This window comes from Coregonus clupeaformis, chromosome 16, assembly GCF_020615455.1.
Source record: "Coregonus clupeaformis isolate EN_2021a chromosome 16, ASM2061545v1, whole genome shotgun sequence".
Lineage (NCBI taxonomy): Eukaryota > Metazoa > Chordata > Actinopteri > Salmoniformes > Salmonidae > Coregonus > Coregonus clupeaformis.
In genome coordinates this window covers 54,704,106-54,718,956 of record NC_059207.1, presented here as the reverse complement: position 1 = coordinate 54,718,956, position 14,851 = coordinate 54,704,106, and the positions used below count along the sequence as shown (strand labels likewise).

General features: G+C 48.8%; 1 protein-coding gene across 1 annotated transcript; it reads right to left on the bottom strand.

Moving 5' to 3' along the window:
* xbp1 (X-box binding protein 1) lies at window positions 1–2,922 on the bottom strand. Its single transcript, XM_045225948.1, is given in 6 exon segments — window positions 1–1,187; window positions 1,465–1,572; window positions 1,575–1,631; window positions 1,763–1,879; window positions 2,002–2,098; window positions 2,589–2,922. Coding segments are annotated over 6 exon segments (1,179 nt in total). The 5' UTR covers window positions 2,822–2,922; the 3' UTR covers window positions 1–620.
* Window positions 2,923–14,851: the final 11,929 nt, after the last annotated feature.

Below are 14,851 nucleotides of genomic sequence, written 5' to 3'. Positions count from 1 at the left end.
TGCAATGCAAAGTTTTTTTAATGCAGTAATTTAGATCTACAAGGAGAGCGTTTAACAAAATGATACAGGAGGTAAAGAAAGCCTTTATACATACTGAAACAGATTACATACAGAAGACTCCGGAGCAGAACACACAAATAAATACATTTGTCTTTTAAAACAGTCAGTCCCAGTCCCCCAGCGAAACATAACTTACAGAAATACTGGATGATTTTTCACCCATTGGATTTCTCCTGAACTCCAACGAGTGGAAAGATTTAACGCAATCTTACAAAACCACTAGCTGTCGATTAGTGACGTCAAATTAAAGTGTCAAGTACTCCATCTCCCACATGCCAATGCAGGATCGTACAGACCTGCTGTAATAAAGGAGAATGTGCTTAACTTTGGTTTGAACCCCCAAGATGAGGTTCACGCTAGTATTAGCCTTGTCCCAGATCAGTTTGTGCTGTCTAGCCATTGGTAATCGGCACTGCTGGGACAGGCTATCGCTCTGCTGCTTACACGTCAATATAAAGCATAATGTACTGTATTCACTTAACACTACACTAAAGTAGCAGGGAGCTCATAATAGGTTGGATCATTAATTAAATTGGACCAATGGGATATTCAGAATCAGATCAGACACTGATCAGCTGGGGGAACAGTTCGTTGGCAAACACATCATCCCAGGACCCCTCTGAGCAGAGGGGGGAGGACATGTCGCTGATGGGGGAAGGGGACCGCTCGTATCCGGAGTCGCTGAAGGCATCCGTCAGGTAAGCGCCAGTCTTCTCTAGGCCGCCCATGGCCAGGTCAGAGGTCAGCGAGGCCGCGGACAGGAAGTCATCCAGCACCCCATGACTCTCAGGGATGATGACCACTTCCTCCGGCTCATCTTTGACACACACGTCAACCTCCTCGGCCATCTTTATCTCTGTCACGCTCTCCTCATGATTCACTTCCTGCTGCCCGAGGACACACACCACTTCCTCCACGGGCTTGGTGTAGATGTGGTCAAAGTGGATCAGTTCATTAAGGGCCTCCAGCTTAACTGGTGTGGCCCCCAGAGCTGCAGGTGAGGGGGCAGGTACTCCTCCCCCCCCTCCGACCAGCAGCACCGCCTGCTCCTGGATCTCCTGCTCATCACACTCCCTGAGGAACAGCTCTGGGTCAAGGATGTCCAGAATGCCCAGCAAGAGATCAGACTGGAGGGGAGAGAGCGAGCAGGTTACAACTCTGAACAGGGATGGGTGGAACTGGAAATTACCAATAAGCAAGATGGGTAGCATTATAGAAGCGCTTTGAGCTACTGGAAAATGCACTACACTACATGAAGCCAATCAATTACTATTCATTATTATAAAAAAGTGCTGGAATACGCATCTCCATTTGAGAAAGCACTTATCCATATCTCAAATCAAAAATGGCCATGCATTAGCTGTAGCAGACAAAATGGTGTCCATAGTGGTCTACGTGTCTCACCTCAAAGTCTGTAGAGTCAGGACTGTCTGTATCCATTGGGAAATCTTCAGATTTGAGAATTGCTGGGCCTGCACCTGCTGCGGAGGCACACATAGCCTGAGTACTGCAGACTCAGAAGACCCGATCCCCAAACCTGCATCAATCCCATTGGATTCCAACACCTGAACCTGGGGGGATGAGGGAGGAGATGGGAGTGGAGAGAAGAGTTCGGCGTTATAATAAACTCATAGGCTCTGACAACCAAGTGGTGCAACTGTCTGTCCCCCGCATTACCAATAACTCACTCAAATCCACTTACCTTCTCTTTGGCCTCAAGTGTGTCCAACCCCAGCCTCTGTCTCAGTTCCTCGTTCTCGTTCACCAGACCGCATATCTTTTGCCGTAACAGCCCGTTTTCAACGTGAAGTTTCTGGTTCTAGAGATGAGAGAGAAACTTTGAATTTGCATTTTAACACCTTCGTCAGTTTAGGAATAACAGTAATAAATAGCAGTCATTAACACCATCACATAATTTATGGACTGATATAATTTATTTACCTCCAGCTCCAACACCAGAACTTGCTCTTCCAGCTCCCCCATTTTGGCTTTTTTTCTGTCTCTGGCCGTCTGGGCTGCAACTCTGTTCTTGAGTTTCCTGATGATCAAACATTATCTTTAGAAATTGTTGACAAAGCAAGATGACTGACAGGAAGGGGATAGAGTTCTTGGTTATTGCACAATCAGCCGCCACGTTTATGTCATGCAGGCAGAACAGGATCCAAATATACAAAACTGGGTGGGACCCAGCCGGCTGACAACTCAAATCTGTTGATACGCGAAGCCGGTTAACGTGACAGGCCGATTCGCCAGCTAAAAAGTACACGTCTACCTTATTCTAACTTTGAATGTGCATGGTTTATTCTTAGCACAGCTATTGGAAAGACAGCGATGCCATTCATGGGAATATGTCCATTTGTGTGGCGTAGGGAGTAGCCGGCTCCCTTTGGTCAATCAATCAATTCAACATTGTCCCCTTTGGTGTCACGAGATCGATATGATCGCATCTGCCTGTTAGATAATCATTAACTAGCCATGATAATAATGTTAAGACTAAATAGACCAAATTGTCCATTCATGAAACTAACCTGCGAAGTTGTTTTTCTTCTGGACTCAAATGAGTGAGTCTCTGTCTTTTTCGCAGGGGTGGCCCAGTGGTCGAATTTGAGTCGGAATCTGAAGAATTCGCTTGGTTTTGCGACGGCAAAACGACCGAAATTGACCGGCTGTAGCCCTGTGTTGAGCTGGAAGAGCCATTCTGTTGGCCAGATATCAAGAGGACTTTATGTCCCGCTGTCCCCACGACCATCTTGTTTATCATTATGAACTTCAGAAATATTGGGGTATTCTCATTTATTTTCTAAGAAACCTAAGGTTTCTTTTGGTCTTTCTATCCCTGTCAGTTCTCAAATATAAAAAAGGGCTTTCCGCTTCCAATCTATTTCTACAGTCGTGGTGAAATCTGATAGGCTGAAAGAGACTGTGATGCGTTCACAATATGCTCTCTGATTGGCTACAGGGCTGACGCAATTTGCGTTAAACTTTCACCCTGCGTTCGCAAGTAAAATGCCCGCTTCTTGTTCATTGAAGGTGTAATTTCCCGTCTAACTTACGCTTGGCACAAATAACAAACCCGACCCATTTAAAGTTCCCAGCAAAAACACTTAGAGCCAAAAGTATTTAGGTTATTCACCCTGGGTTATTACTTTATTTTTCTAAATTAACGTTAGTTCTCAAAATACCCATACAGTAGACATACTTGTATTCTACTTTAATCTAACAAGTAGGCCAATAACCTGTTGACCTCCCAAGATGCTTACAATTACAGTTGTAAAAGAAGACTATATTACAATGGACTATTGTACAGGTTCTTTATAGAACAGTCATTGCAGGAGGTTCAGTTGTTTTCACCTTGCCACTAAAATCCCCCCATTCATTTTGTCCTCACTGTTCAATAGTCAATACAGTTGGCAAACGCATATTTCATTTTGATTAGGTCCCTGCCATTGCACATCTGGCATCCATCTCACTCATAGTGGATAGCATTCAGGTCAAATAATGGGAAATAACTGTTTTGTAGCATGTGATGCATGGGATTTATGTGATTTTCATCATGTATCCTGCATATTAATTCCTATAAGTTGTTTTAGTTTTATTATTCCCCAGTCCTTATTCGCATACAGGACAATTCCTCTGTTCCGTGCCATTGGTATGTTCAAGGTATGTTAATAATGCAATATGAGGAACATGGTCCTGGTCACACTGCCCTACCCTATGCTTTGACTTCTTTCTCCCCTCTCTCTCCAGATGAAATCTGCGACTTGTGACGGCCGGCCGCCCAACAACCTGCCCGCTTGACCCTATCCCCTCCTCTCTTCTCCAGACCATTTCCGGAGACCTTCTCCCTTACCTCACCTCGCTCATCAACTCATCCTTGACCGCTGGCTATGTCCCTTCCGTCTTCAAGAGAGCGAGAGTTGCACCCCTTCTCAAAAAACCTGCACTCGATCCCTCCGATGTCAACAACTACAGACCAGTATCCCTTCTTTCTTTTCTCTCCAAAACTCTTAAGCGTGCCGTCTTTAGCCAACGCTCTTGCTATCTCTCTCAGAATGACCTTCTTGATCCAAACCAGTCAGGTTTCAAGACTTGTCATTCAACTGAGACTGCTCCTCTCTGTGTCACGGAGACTCTCCGCACTGCTAAAGCTAACTCTCTCTCCTCTACATTGTAGAATAATAGTGAAGACATCCAAACTATGAAATAACACATATGGAATCATGTAGTAACCAAAAAAGTGTTAAACAAATCAAAATATATTTTATATTTGAGATTCTTCAAAGTAGCCACCCTTTGCCTTGATGAAAGCTTTGCACACTCTTGGCATTCTCTCAACCAGCTTCACCTGGAATGCTTTTCCAACAGTCTTGAAGGAGTTCCTACATATGCTGAGGCTCCAGGCTCTGTCGCAGCCGGCCGCGACCGGGAGACTCATGGGCGGCGCACAATTGGCCCAGCGTCGTCCAGGGTAGGGGAGGGAATGGCCGGCAGGGATGTAGCTCAGTTGATAGAGCATGGCGTTTGCAACGCCAGGGTTGTGGGTTCGATTCCCACGGGGGGCCAGTATAAAACAAATTAAAAATATGTATTCACTAACTGTAAGTCGCTCTGGATAAGAGCGTCTGCTAAATGACTAAAAATGTAAATGTAAATGCTGAGCACTTGTTGGCTGCTTTTCCTTCACTCTGCGGTCTAACTCATCCCAAACCATCTCAATTGGGTTGAGGTCGGGTGATTGTAGAGGCCAGGGCATCTGATGCAGCACTCCATCACTCTCCTTGGTTAAATAGCCCTTACACAGCCTGGAGGTGTGTTGGGTTATTGTCCTGTTGAAAAGCAAATGATAGTCCCACTAAGTGCAAAGCAGATGTGATGGCGTATCGCTGCAGAATGCTGTGGTAGCCATGCTGGTTAAGTGTGCCTTGAATTCTAAATAAATCATCAACAGTGTCACCAGCAAAGCACCCCCAAACCATCACACCTCCTCCTCCATGCTTCACGGTGGGAACCACACATGCAGAGGTAATCCGTTCAACTACTCTGCGTCTCACAAAGACACGGCGGTTGGAACCAAAAATCTTAATTTTGGACAGATTTCCACCGGTCTAATGTCCATTGCTCGTGCTTCTTGGCCCAAGCAAGTCTCTTCTTCTTATTGCTGTCCTTTAGTAGTGGTTTCTGTGCAGCAATTCGACCACGATGGCCTGATTCTCGCAGTCTCCCCTGAACAGTTGATGTTGAGATGTGTCTGTTACTTGAACTCTATGAAGCATTTATTTGGGCTGCAATTTCTGAGGTTGGTAACTTTAATGAACTTATCCTCTGCAGCAGAGGTAACTCTGGGTCTTCCTTTTTTTAATATATTTTTTTTTATTTCACCTTTATTTAACCAGGTAAACCAGTTGAGAACAAGTTCTCATTTACAACTGCGACCTGGCCAAGATAAAGCAAAGCAGTGCGATAAAAACAACAACACAGAGTTACATATGGGGTAAAACAAAACAAAGTCAAAAATACAACAGAAATACATATAATATACAGTGTGTGCAAATTTAGCAAGTTATGGAGGTAAGGCAATAAAATAGGCTATAGTGCAAAATAATTACAATTAGTATTAACACTGGAATGATAGATGTGCAAGAGATGATGTGCAAATAGAGATACTGGGGTACAAATGAGCAAAATAAATAACAATATAGGGATGAGGTAGTTGGGCGGGCTAATTTCAGATGGGCTGTGGACAGGTGCAGTGATCGGTAAGGTGCTCTGACAACTGATGCTTAAAGTTAGTGAGGGAGATAAGTGTCTCCAGCTTCAGAGATTTTTGCAATTTGTTCCAGTCATTGGCAGCAGAGAACTGGAAGGAATTGCGGCCAAAGGAGGTGTTGGCTTTGGGGATGACCAGTGAGATATACCCGCTGGAGCGCAGACTACGGGTGGGTGTTGCTATGGTGACCAATGAGCTAAGATAAGGCGGGGATTTGCCTAGCAGTGATTTATAGATGGCTATCTATTTATAGGGCTATCTTCTTTACTGTGGCGGTCCTCATGAGGGCCAGTTTCATCATAGCGCTTAATGGTTTTTGCGACTGCACTTGAAGAAAATGACCTTCATGTCTTAAAGTAATGATGGACTGTCGTTTCTCTTTGCTTATTTGAGCTGTTCTTGACATAATATGGATTTGGTCTTTTACCAAATAGGGCTATCTTCTGTATACCACCCCTACCTTGTCACAACACAACTGATTGTCTCAAATGCATTAAGAAGGAAAGAAATTACACAAATTAACTTGTAACAAGGCACACCTGTTAATTGAAATGCATTCCAGGTGACTACCTCATGAAGCTGCTTGAGAGAATGCCAAGAGTGTGCAAAGCTGTCATCAAGGCAAAGGGTGGCTACTTTGAAGAATCTCAAATATAAAATATATTTTGATTTGTTTAACACTTTTTTGGTTACTACATGATTCCATATGTGTTATTTCATAGTTTTGATGTCTTCACTATTATTCTACAATGTAGAAAATAGTAAAAATAAAGAAAAACCCTTGAATGAGTAGGTGTGTCCAAACTTTTGACTGGTACTTTATATATATATATATATATATATATATATATATATATATATATATATATATATATATATATATATATATATATATATATATATATATATATATATATATATATATATATATATATATATATATATATATATATATATATATATATATATATATATATATATATATATATATATATATATATATATTGTTGATTAGATTAGTTTATTAGTCACATGGACAGGGTCACAGATGTGATTGGGGCGGCAGGTAGCTTAGTGGGTAAGAGCGTTGTGCCAGTAACCGAAAGGTCGCTGGTTCTAATCCCCGAGCCGACTAGGTGAAAAAATTCTGTCGATGTGCCCTTGAGCAAGGCACTTAACCCTAATTGCTCCTGTAAGTCGCTCTGGATAAGAGCGTCTGCTAAATGTAATGTAATGTAATTGCAGGGTACAGTGAAATTCTTAAACTCCGAGCTCCAACAGTGCAGGTCAAAAAGAGAAGTGAATGAAACAATAATATTTACATTTTAGTCACTTAGCAGACGCTCTTATCCAGAGCGACTTACAGTTAGTGAGTGCATAAATTTTTCATACTGGTCCCCCGTGGGAAACGAACCCACAACCCTGGCGTTGCAAGCGCCATGCTCTACCAACTGAGCTACAGGGGACTACAGTGTCAACAGTAACAATGATAAATGTCCATTGGAGAGTGAACGCCTGCAATTAAAGCCTGTTTAGGTGGGATGGAGTTTTGGCCTGCATGGTGACCAGGCGGTAAATTAGTTAATAGACCAATAAAAAACGGAGTTCCAAATCTCTCTGTTTTCCCCTCCCCACTCAGACCACCCTCTAGCTAAATTCTTTCTTAAGAAATTGCTCTTTGCTAAGAAGCTATTTTTGTTTCTTTATGACCGTTTTAATTGAAAACAATCACAGTAATGTACTTTTACCCAGAAATGATTTGATATTGAGATATAAACTGCTGCATTATGACCTTTAATGAATTTGGAGATGTTTTTATTGAAAAAAATCACAAACGTGGAGTAGGTTGTGTAGATCACTAGGAAAAAAATCCCATTGAATATCTATTTAGATTTTTTAGGCAGCAAAATGTGAAGACTGTGCAAGGGGTGTGTAGACTTTCATTAGGCACTGTACATATACGAGAGGGGGTTCTTCTGTGGAAGGACATATGAGAACATTGTAGCTAAGTAAGTAAGCCTTGTCTGAGCCGGAACGGCCCATAGGGCAGGAGCCTATCTCCTGTTTCTGTAGCATGAGGCAGCTTGTTGTACAAGTATACACCCTGGACAGAACGCTAGTCTGAGAACATTTTGCCCAGAGCTAAATCAAAGATACTAAAGTTAAACCGGCACAGGCACATCTCATTAATATACAGGGTAATACAAATACTGAGCCATATTGTATGCTCCCTCCCCAAAAATATATAGTATTTTACATGAATACAATTGCTCAGAGAAAAATATTTTGTTTAACAAGCAATTTATTTTTTAGATAGGTGTCAAAATGATTGCCACCCCTGTTTTCAATACTTTGTGCACCCTCCCCTTGTGAGGATAACGGCATTTAGCCTTTTTCTATGATGTTTTATGAGATTGAAGAACACAATGCCGTTTAGCAAACTCCAGGCGTTAACATTTGTTGGTTGCTCTCAATAAAGGCATTTTTATGGCAACACTTCCAAATAGGCTATTGGCATGGAAGCTTGTGGAAGGCTACCCGAAACGTTTCACCCAAGTTAAACAATTTAAAGGCAATGTTACCAAATACTAATTGAGGGTATGTAAACTTCTGACCCACTGGGAATGTGATGAAAGAAATAAAAGCTGAAATAAATCATTCTCTTGTCATGATCGTTCATCGACGGGTCAGACCAAAGCGCAGCGTGATATGCGTACATGTTTATTAAATATCAAACACAACGACAAAATAACAAACAAAACGTGAAGTCCAAGGCAGCACAACACAACATACCTTAACATGGAACAAGATCCCACAACCCACTAGTGCCAATAGGCTACCTAAGTATGATCCCCAATCAGAGAAAACGAGCGACAGCTGCCTCTGATTGGGAACCACACCGGCCAACATAGATCTAGACGATCTAGATCTAAACCTAGAAAATACAACATACCACACAGAAAATACACACCCTGACTCAACAAATACGAGTCCCCAGAGTCAGGGCGTGACAGTACCCCCCCCCAAAGGTGCGGACTCCGACCGCACAACATAAACATAACAGGGTAGGGGCCGGGTGGGCATTCCGCCTCGGAGGCGGATCCGGCTCAGGGCGTGACGACCACTTACTCTCCGCCTCCCTGTTGCGCCCCTGGTCTGGTCTGGACCTCGGCGCGCTGCTTCCCCTCTCCTTCCTCCCACGAAGTACCAAGCCCTGTCTGGACCCTGGTGTGGGAGACCCCGAACCTGGAGAGGGGCTGACGTCTGGGTCTGGACTGGAGCCGCTGACCGGAGCTGAACTGGGCACCGGTGGAGCGGACTGCTCTGGCTCCGGAGTGGAGCCGCTGACCGGATCTGGACTGGACACCGGTGGAGCGGACTGCTCTGGCTCCGGAGTGGAGCAGCTGACCGGAGCTGGATCAGGCACCGGTGGAGCGGACTGCTCTGGCTCCGGAGTGGAGCTGCTGACCGGACCTGGACTGGACCCCGGTGAAGCGGATTGCTCTGGCTCGGAGTGGAGCCGCTGACCGGAGCTGAACTGGGCACCGGTGGAGCGGACTGCTCTGGCTCGGAGTGGAGCCGCTGACCGGATCTGGATTGGACCCCGGTGGGACGGACTGCTCTGGCTCCGGAGTGGAGCAGCTGAGCGGAGCTGGATCAGACACCGGTGACGCGGACCTCTGGCTCGAGTGCGAGCTGCGGACCGAGCTGGACTGGACCCCGGTGAAGCGCATTGCTCTGGCTCGGAGTGGGCAGCCGACCGGAGCTGAACTGGGCACCGGTGGAGCGGACAGCTCTAGCTCGGAGTGGAGCAGCTGAACAGGCCGGCCGTGCCGGGACTGGACACATGCACCACTGGCTTGGTGCGAGAGGCAGGAACAGGCTGGGCCGGGCCGGGCTGGCGACGCGCACCACTGGCTTGGTGCGAGGGGCAGGAACAGGCCGGGCCGGGCTGGCGACGCGCACCACTGGCTTGGTGCGAGGGGCAGGAACAGGCCGGGCTGGCGACGCGCACCACTGGCTTGGTGCGAGGGGCAGGAACAGGCCGGGCCGGGCTGGCGACGCGCACCACTGGCTTGGTGCGAGGGCAGGAACAGGCCGGTCCGGGCTGGCGACGCGCACCACTGACTTGGTGCGAGGGTGCAGGAACAGGCCGGGCCGGGCTGGCGACGCGCACCACTGGCTTGGTGCAAGGGGAAGGAACAGGCCGGGCCGGGCTGGCGACGCGCACCACTGGCTTGGTGCGAGGGGCAGGAACAGGCCGGGCCGGGCTGGCGACGCGCACCACTGGCTTGGTGTGAGGGGCAGGAACAGGCCGGACCGGGCTGGCGACACGCACCACTGGCTTGGTGCGAGGGGCAGGAACAGGCCGGACCGGGCTGGCGACTCGCACCACTGGCTTGGTGCGGGGAGCAGGTTCGGGCCGGACCGGACTGGCGACACGCACCACTTGCTTGGTGCGAGAAGCGGGACTGGGTTCCTTTATAAACCCCCGCTCCTTCTGCTACCTAACCAGCTCCTCTCGCCGTGCCTCTACACTTTCCTTCTCCCTTTTAGCCTCCTGTAGCACTTCCCTCTGACCGAATAACTCCTGCTCCCTCTGAACCAATAGCCCCCGTAACATGGTGGCCTCCTCTCCTAACCTGCAGATCCGCCCTTTAACGGCCTCCTGCTGCCTCGTCGTCCATACCGTGTGCCCCCCCCCAAATTTTTTTTATTGGGGTTGCCTCTCGGGTCTCTGTCGTCGGCACTGTTGGCGCCGTTTCTCCTCTCCTACCTGGGCATCCTCCTTCATCGCCTTCCGGTAACGGACGGCCTCCTCCTCCGTAATTCTCCCCCAACCGAGGACATCTACTAATGTAACCTCCTGTTGAATTCCCGGCGTTTGCTCCTGAACACGCTGCTTGGTCCTCGTTTGGTGGGATCTTCTGTCACGATCGTTCATCGACGGGTCAGACCAAAGCGCAGCGTAATATGCGTACATGTTTTTTTTTATATCAAACACAACGACAAAATAACAAACAAAACGAAACGTGAAGTCCAAGGCAGCACAACACAACATACCTTAACATGGAACAAGATCCCACAACCCACTAGTGCCAATAGGCTACCTAAGTATGATCCCCAATCAGAGAAAACGAGCGACAGCTGCCTCTGATTGGGAACCACACTGGCCAACATAGATCTAGACGATCTAGATCTAAACCTAGAAAATACAACATACCACACAGAAAATACACACCCTGACTCAACAAATACGAGTCCCCAGAGTCAGGGCGTGACAGTACCCCCCCCCAAAGGTGCGGACTCCGACCGCACAACATAAACATAACAGGGTAGGGGCCGGGTGGGCATTCCGCCTCGGAGGCGGATCCGGCTCAGGGCGTGACGACCACTTACTCTCCGCCTCCCTGTTGCGCCCTGGTCTGGTCTGGACCTCGGCGCGCTGCTTCCCCCTCTCCTTCCTCCCACGAAGTACCAAGCCCTGTCTGGACCCTGGTGTGGGAGACCCCAAACCTGGAGAGGGGCTGACGTCTGGGTCTGGACTGGAGCCGCTGACCGGAGCTGAACTGGGCACCGGTGGAGCGGACTGCTCTGGCTCCGGAGTGGAGCCGCTGACCGGATCTGGATTGGACCCCGGTGGAGCGGACTGCTCTGGCTCCGGAGTGGAGCAGCTGAACGGAGCTGGATCAGGCACCGGTGGAGCGGACTGCTCTGGCTCCGGAGTGGAGCTGCTGACTGGAGCTGGACTGGACCCCGGTGAAGCAGATTGCTCTGGCTCCGGAGTGGAGCAGCTGACCGGAGCTGAACTGGGCACCGGTGGAGCGGACAGCTCTAGCTCCGGAGTGGAGCAGCTGAACAGGCACGGGCCGTGCCGGACTGGACACACGCACCACTGGCTTGGTGCGAGGGGCAGGAACAGGCTGGCGACGCGCACCACTGGCTTGGTGCGAGGGGCAGGAACAGGCCGGGCCGGGCTGGCGACGCGCACCACTGGCTTGGTGCGAGGGGCAGGAACAGGCCGGGCCGGGCTGGCGACGCGCACCACTGGCTTGGTGCGAGGGGCAGGAACAGGCCGGTACGGGCTGGCGACGCGCACCACTGGCTTGGTGCGAGAGCAGGAACAGGCCGGACCGGGCTGGTGACGCGCACCACTGACTTGGTGCGAGGGGCAGGAACAGGCCGGGCCGGGCTGGCGACACGCACCACTGGCTTGGTGCGAGGGGCAGGAACAGGCCGGGCCGGGCTGGCGATGCGCACCACTGGCTTGGTGCGAGGGGAAGGAACAGGCCGGGCCGGGCTGGCGACGCGCACCACTGGCTTGGTGCGAGGGGGCAGGAACAGGCCGGGCCGGGCTGGCGACGCGCACCACTGGCTTGGTGCGAGGGGCAGGAACAGGCCGGACCGGGCTGGCGACACGCACCACTGGCTTGGTGCGAGGAGCAGGAACAGGCCGGGCCGGGCTGGCGACGCGCACCACTGGCTTGGTGCGAGGGGCAGGAACAGGCCGGACCGGGCTGGCGACTCGCACCACTGGCTTGGTGCGAGGGGCAGGAACAGGCTGGACCGGGCTGGCGACGCGCACCACTGGCTTGGTGCGAGGGGCAGGAACAGGCCGGGCCGGGCTGGACACACGCACCACTTGCTTGGTGCGAGAAGCGGGACTTGGTTCCTTTATAAACCCCCGCTCCTTCTGCTACCTAACCAGCTCCTCTCGCCGTGCCTCTTTCCTTCTCCCTTTTAGCCTCCTGTAGCACCTCCCTCTGACCGAATAACTCCTGCTCCCTCTGAACCAATAGCCCCCGTAACATGGTGGCCTCCTCTCCTAACCTGCAGATCCGCCCTTTAACGGCCTCCTGCTGCCTCGTCGTCCATACCGTGTGCCCCCCCCAAAAAATGTATTGGGGTTGCCTCTCGGGTCTCTGTCGTCGGCACTGTTGGCGCCGTTTCTCCTCTCCTACCTGGGCATCCTCCTTCATCGCCTTCCGGTAACGGACGGCCTCCTCCTCCGTAATTCTCCCCCAACCGAGGACATCTACTAATGTAACCTCCTGTTGAATTCCCGGCGTTTGCTCCTGAACACGCTGCTTGGTCCTCGTTTGGTGGGATCTTCTGTCACGATCGTTCATCGATGGGTCAGACCAAAGCGCAGCGTGATATGCGTACATGTTTATTAAATATCAAACACAACGACAAAATAACAAACAAAACGAAACGTGAAGTCCAAGGCAGCACAACACAACATACCTTAACATGGAACAAGATCCCACAACCCACTAGTGCCAATAGGCTACCTAAGTATGATCCCCAATCAGAGACAACGAGCGACAGCTGCCTCTGATTGGGAACCACACCGGCCAACATAGATCTAGACGATCTAGATCTAAACCTAGAAAATACAACATACCACACAGAAAATACACACCCTGACTCAACAAATACGAGTCCCCAGAGTCAGGGCGTGACATTTACGTCATTTAGCAGACGCTCTTATCCAGAGCGACTTACAGTTAGTGCATACATTATTTTAAAAAAAGTCATACTGGCCCCCCGTGGGAATCGAACCCACAACCCTGTCGTTGCAAACACCATGCTCTACCAACTGAGCTACCTCCCTGCCGGCCATTCCCTCCCCTACCCTGGGCCAATTGTGCGCCGCCCCATTGGTCTCCCGGTTGCGGCCGGCTATGACAGAGCCTGGATTCAAACCAGGATCTCTAGTGGCACAGCTAGCACTGCAATGCAGTGCCTTAGACCACTGCTGTCAGCTTCCTGCTTCCCCTGTTTGTCTCCTGGCCTCTAGAGGTCAGCTGTGTTCCCCTTTTGCCTTAGTTTTTCCTCATGTGTCCTAATTAGCTTATCTATGTCACCTGTGCCTTGTTTCCCCTTGAGTATTTTAGCTGTGTGTTTTCCCCTTGTTTCTCACTTGGTTATTGCGTCCTGACTGTGTGTCTCCTGCTTTGTCTCACCGTGTCTGTCCTAGTAAGTTGTTGAAGTTATCTTTAGTTTGTTTTTCTCCCCTCGTGGAGTTGTTTTGTTTTGCCTCCTGTTTTGGAATATTAAATCTACTTGCCTGGAGTATTGCCTTGGGTGTTTCATTTGGGTCCTACAACATTTCCTCTGTGGCTAAGGGGTAGTACCCCCAGCTCTACACATCTGAGACCGGAGTTCTAACCCGGCTTGTGACAACTGCGCCACTCGGGACATCTCTCTACTATTATTCTGACATTTCACATTCTTAAAATAAAGTGGTGATCCTAACTGACCTAAGACAGGGAATTTATACTAGGATTAGATGTCAGGAATTGTGAAAAACTGAGTTTAAATGTATTTGGCTAAGGTGTATGTAAACTTCTGACTTCAACTGTAGGTGGGTATCTACCAGGCCCATCTCTCTAACGGTTTTGTAAAGTCAATAAAGATTAAGCAAATGTCCGGGTGGGGTAAAACATAAGGGTGAAGAGTTCCAGGGAAGAGTATTTTCTAAGTACATGTGATATACAGGTATTTAGTATGATATATTTCTTGATTATTCATTGCTTCACAGTTAGGAACCAAACTTGATGTGCGTGTGTATCATCAACTTTGACAGCCCTAGTTTTAACTCCAATTTTCATGTGAAAAATGCATTGGTATCCATGAGAGATTGGTGTAATAATTGCAGTCAAGTTAGGATTCAGAGCATTCTGATTATGGTGTGGTCAGGAGATTTACAGAGTTTACAGAAGTTAGCACAATTAAGCCACTGTTTTGTGTGAAGGGATACAGTACTATGTATGTAGCTAAAAGAGCGGTTATACGAGCACTGTCTTACACAGAAGGCATTGAATGTGTTTAGCCTAAAGATCCAGGGCTAGGTTAATCTACCATAGAGAGAGAGAGAGGCACTGAGAGGTACTGTGTCAACAGTAAACCTTGTGACCCGCCCTATAGCACCCAGACCAGACCAGACCCAGCCTATAATCAGTACGTACAAGCACGAGGAGGGGAGGGAGAGACCCCAGGCCAGAACACACCAGAGGC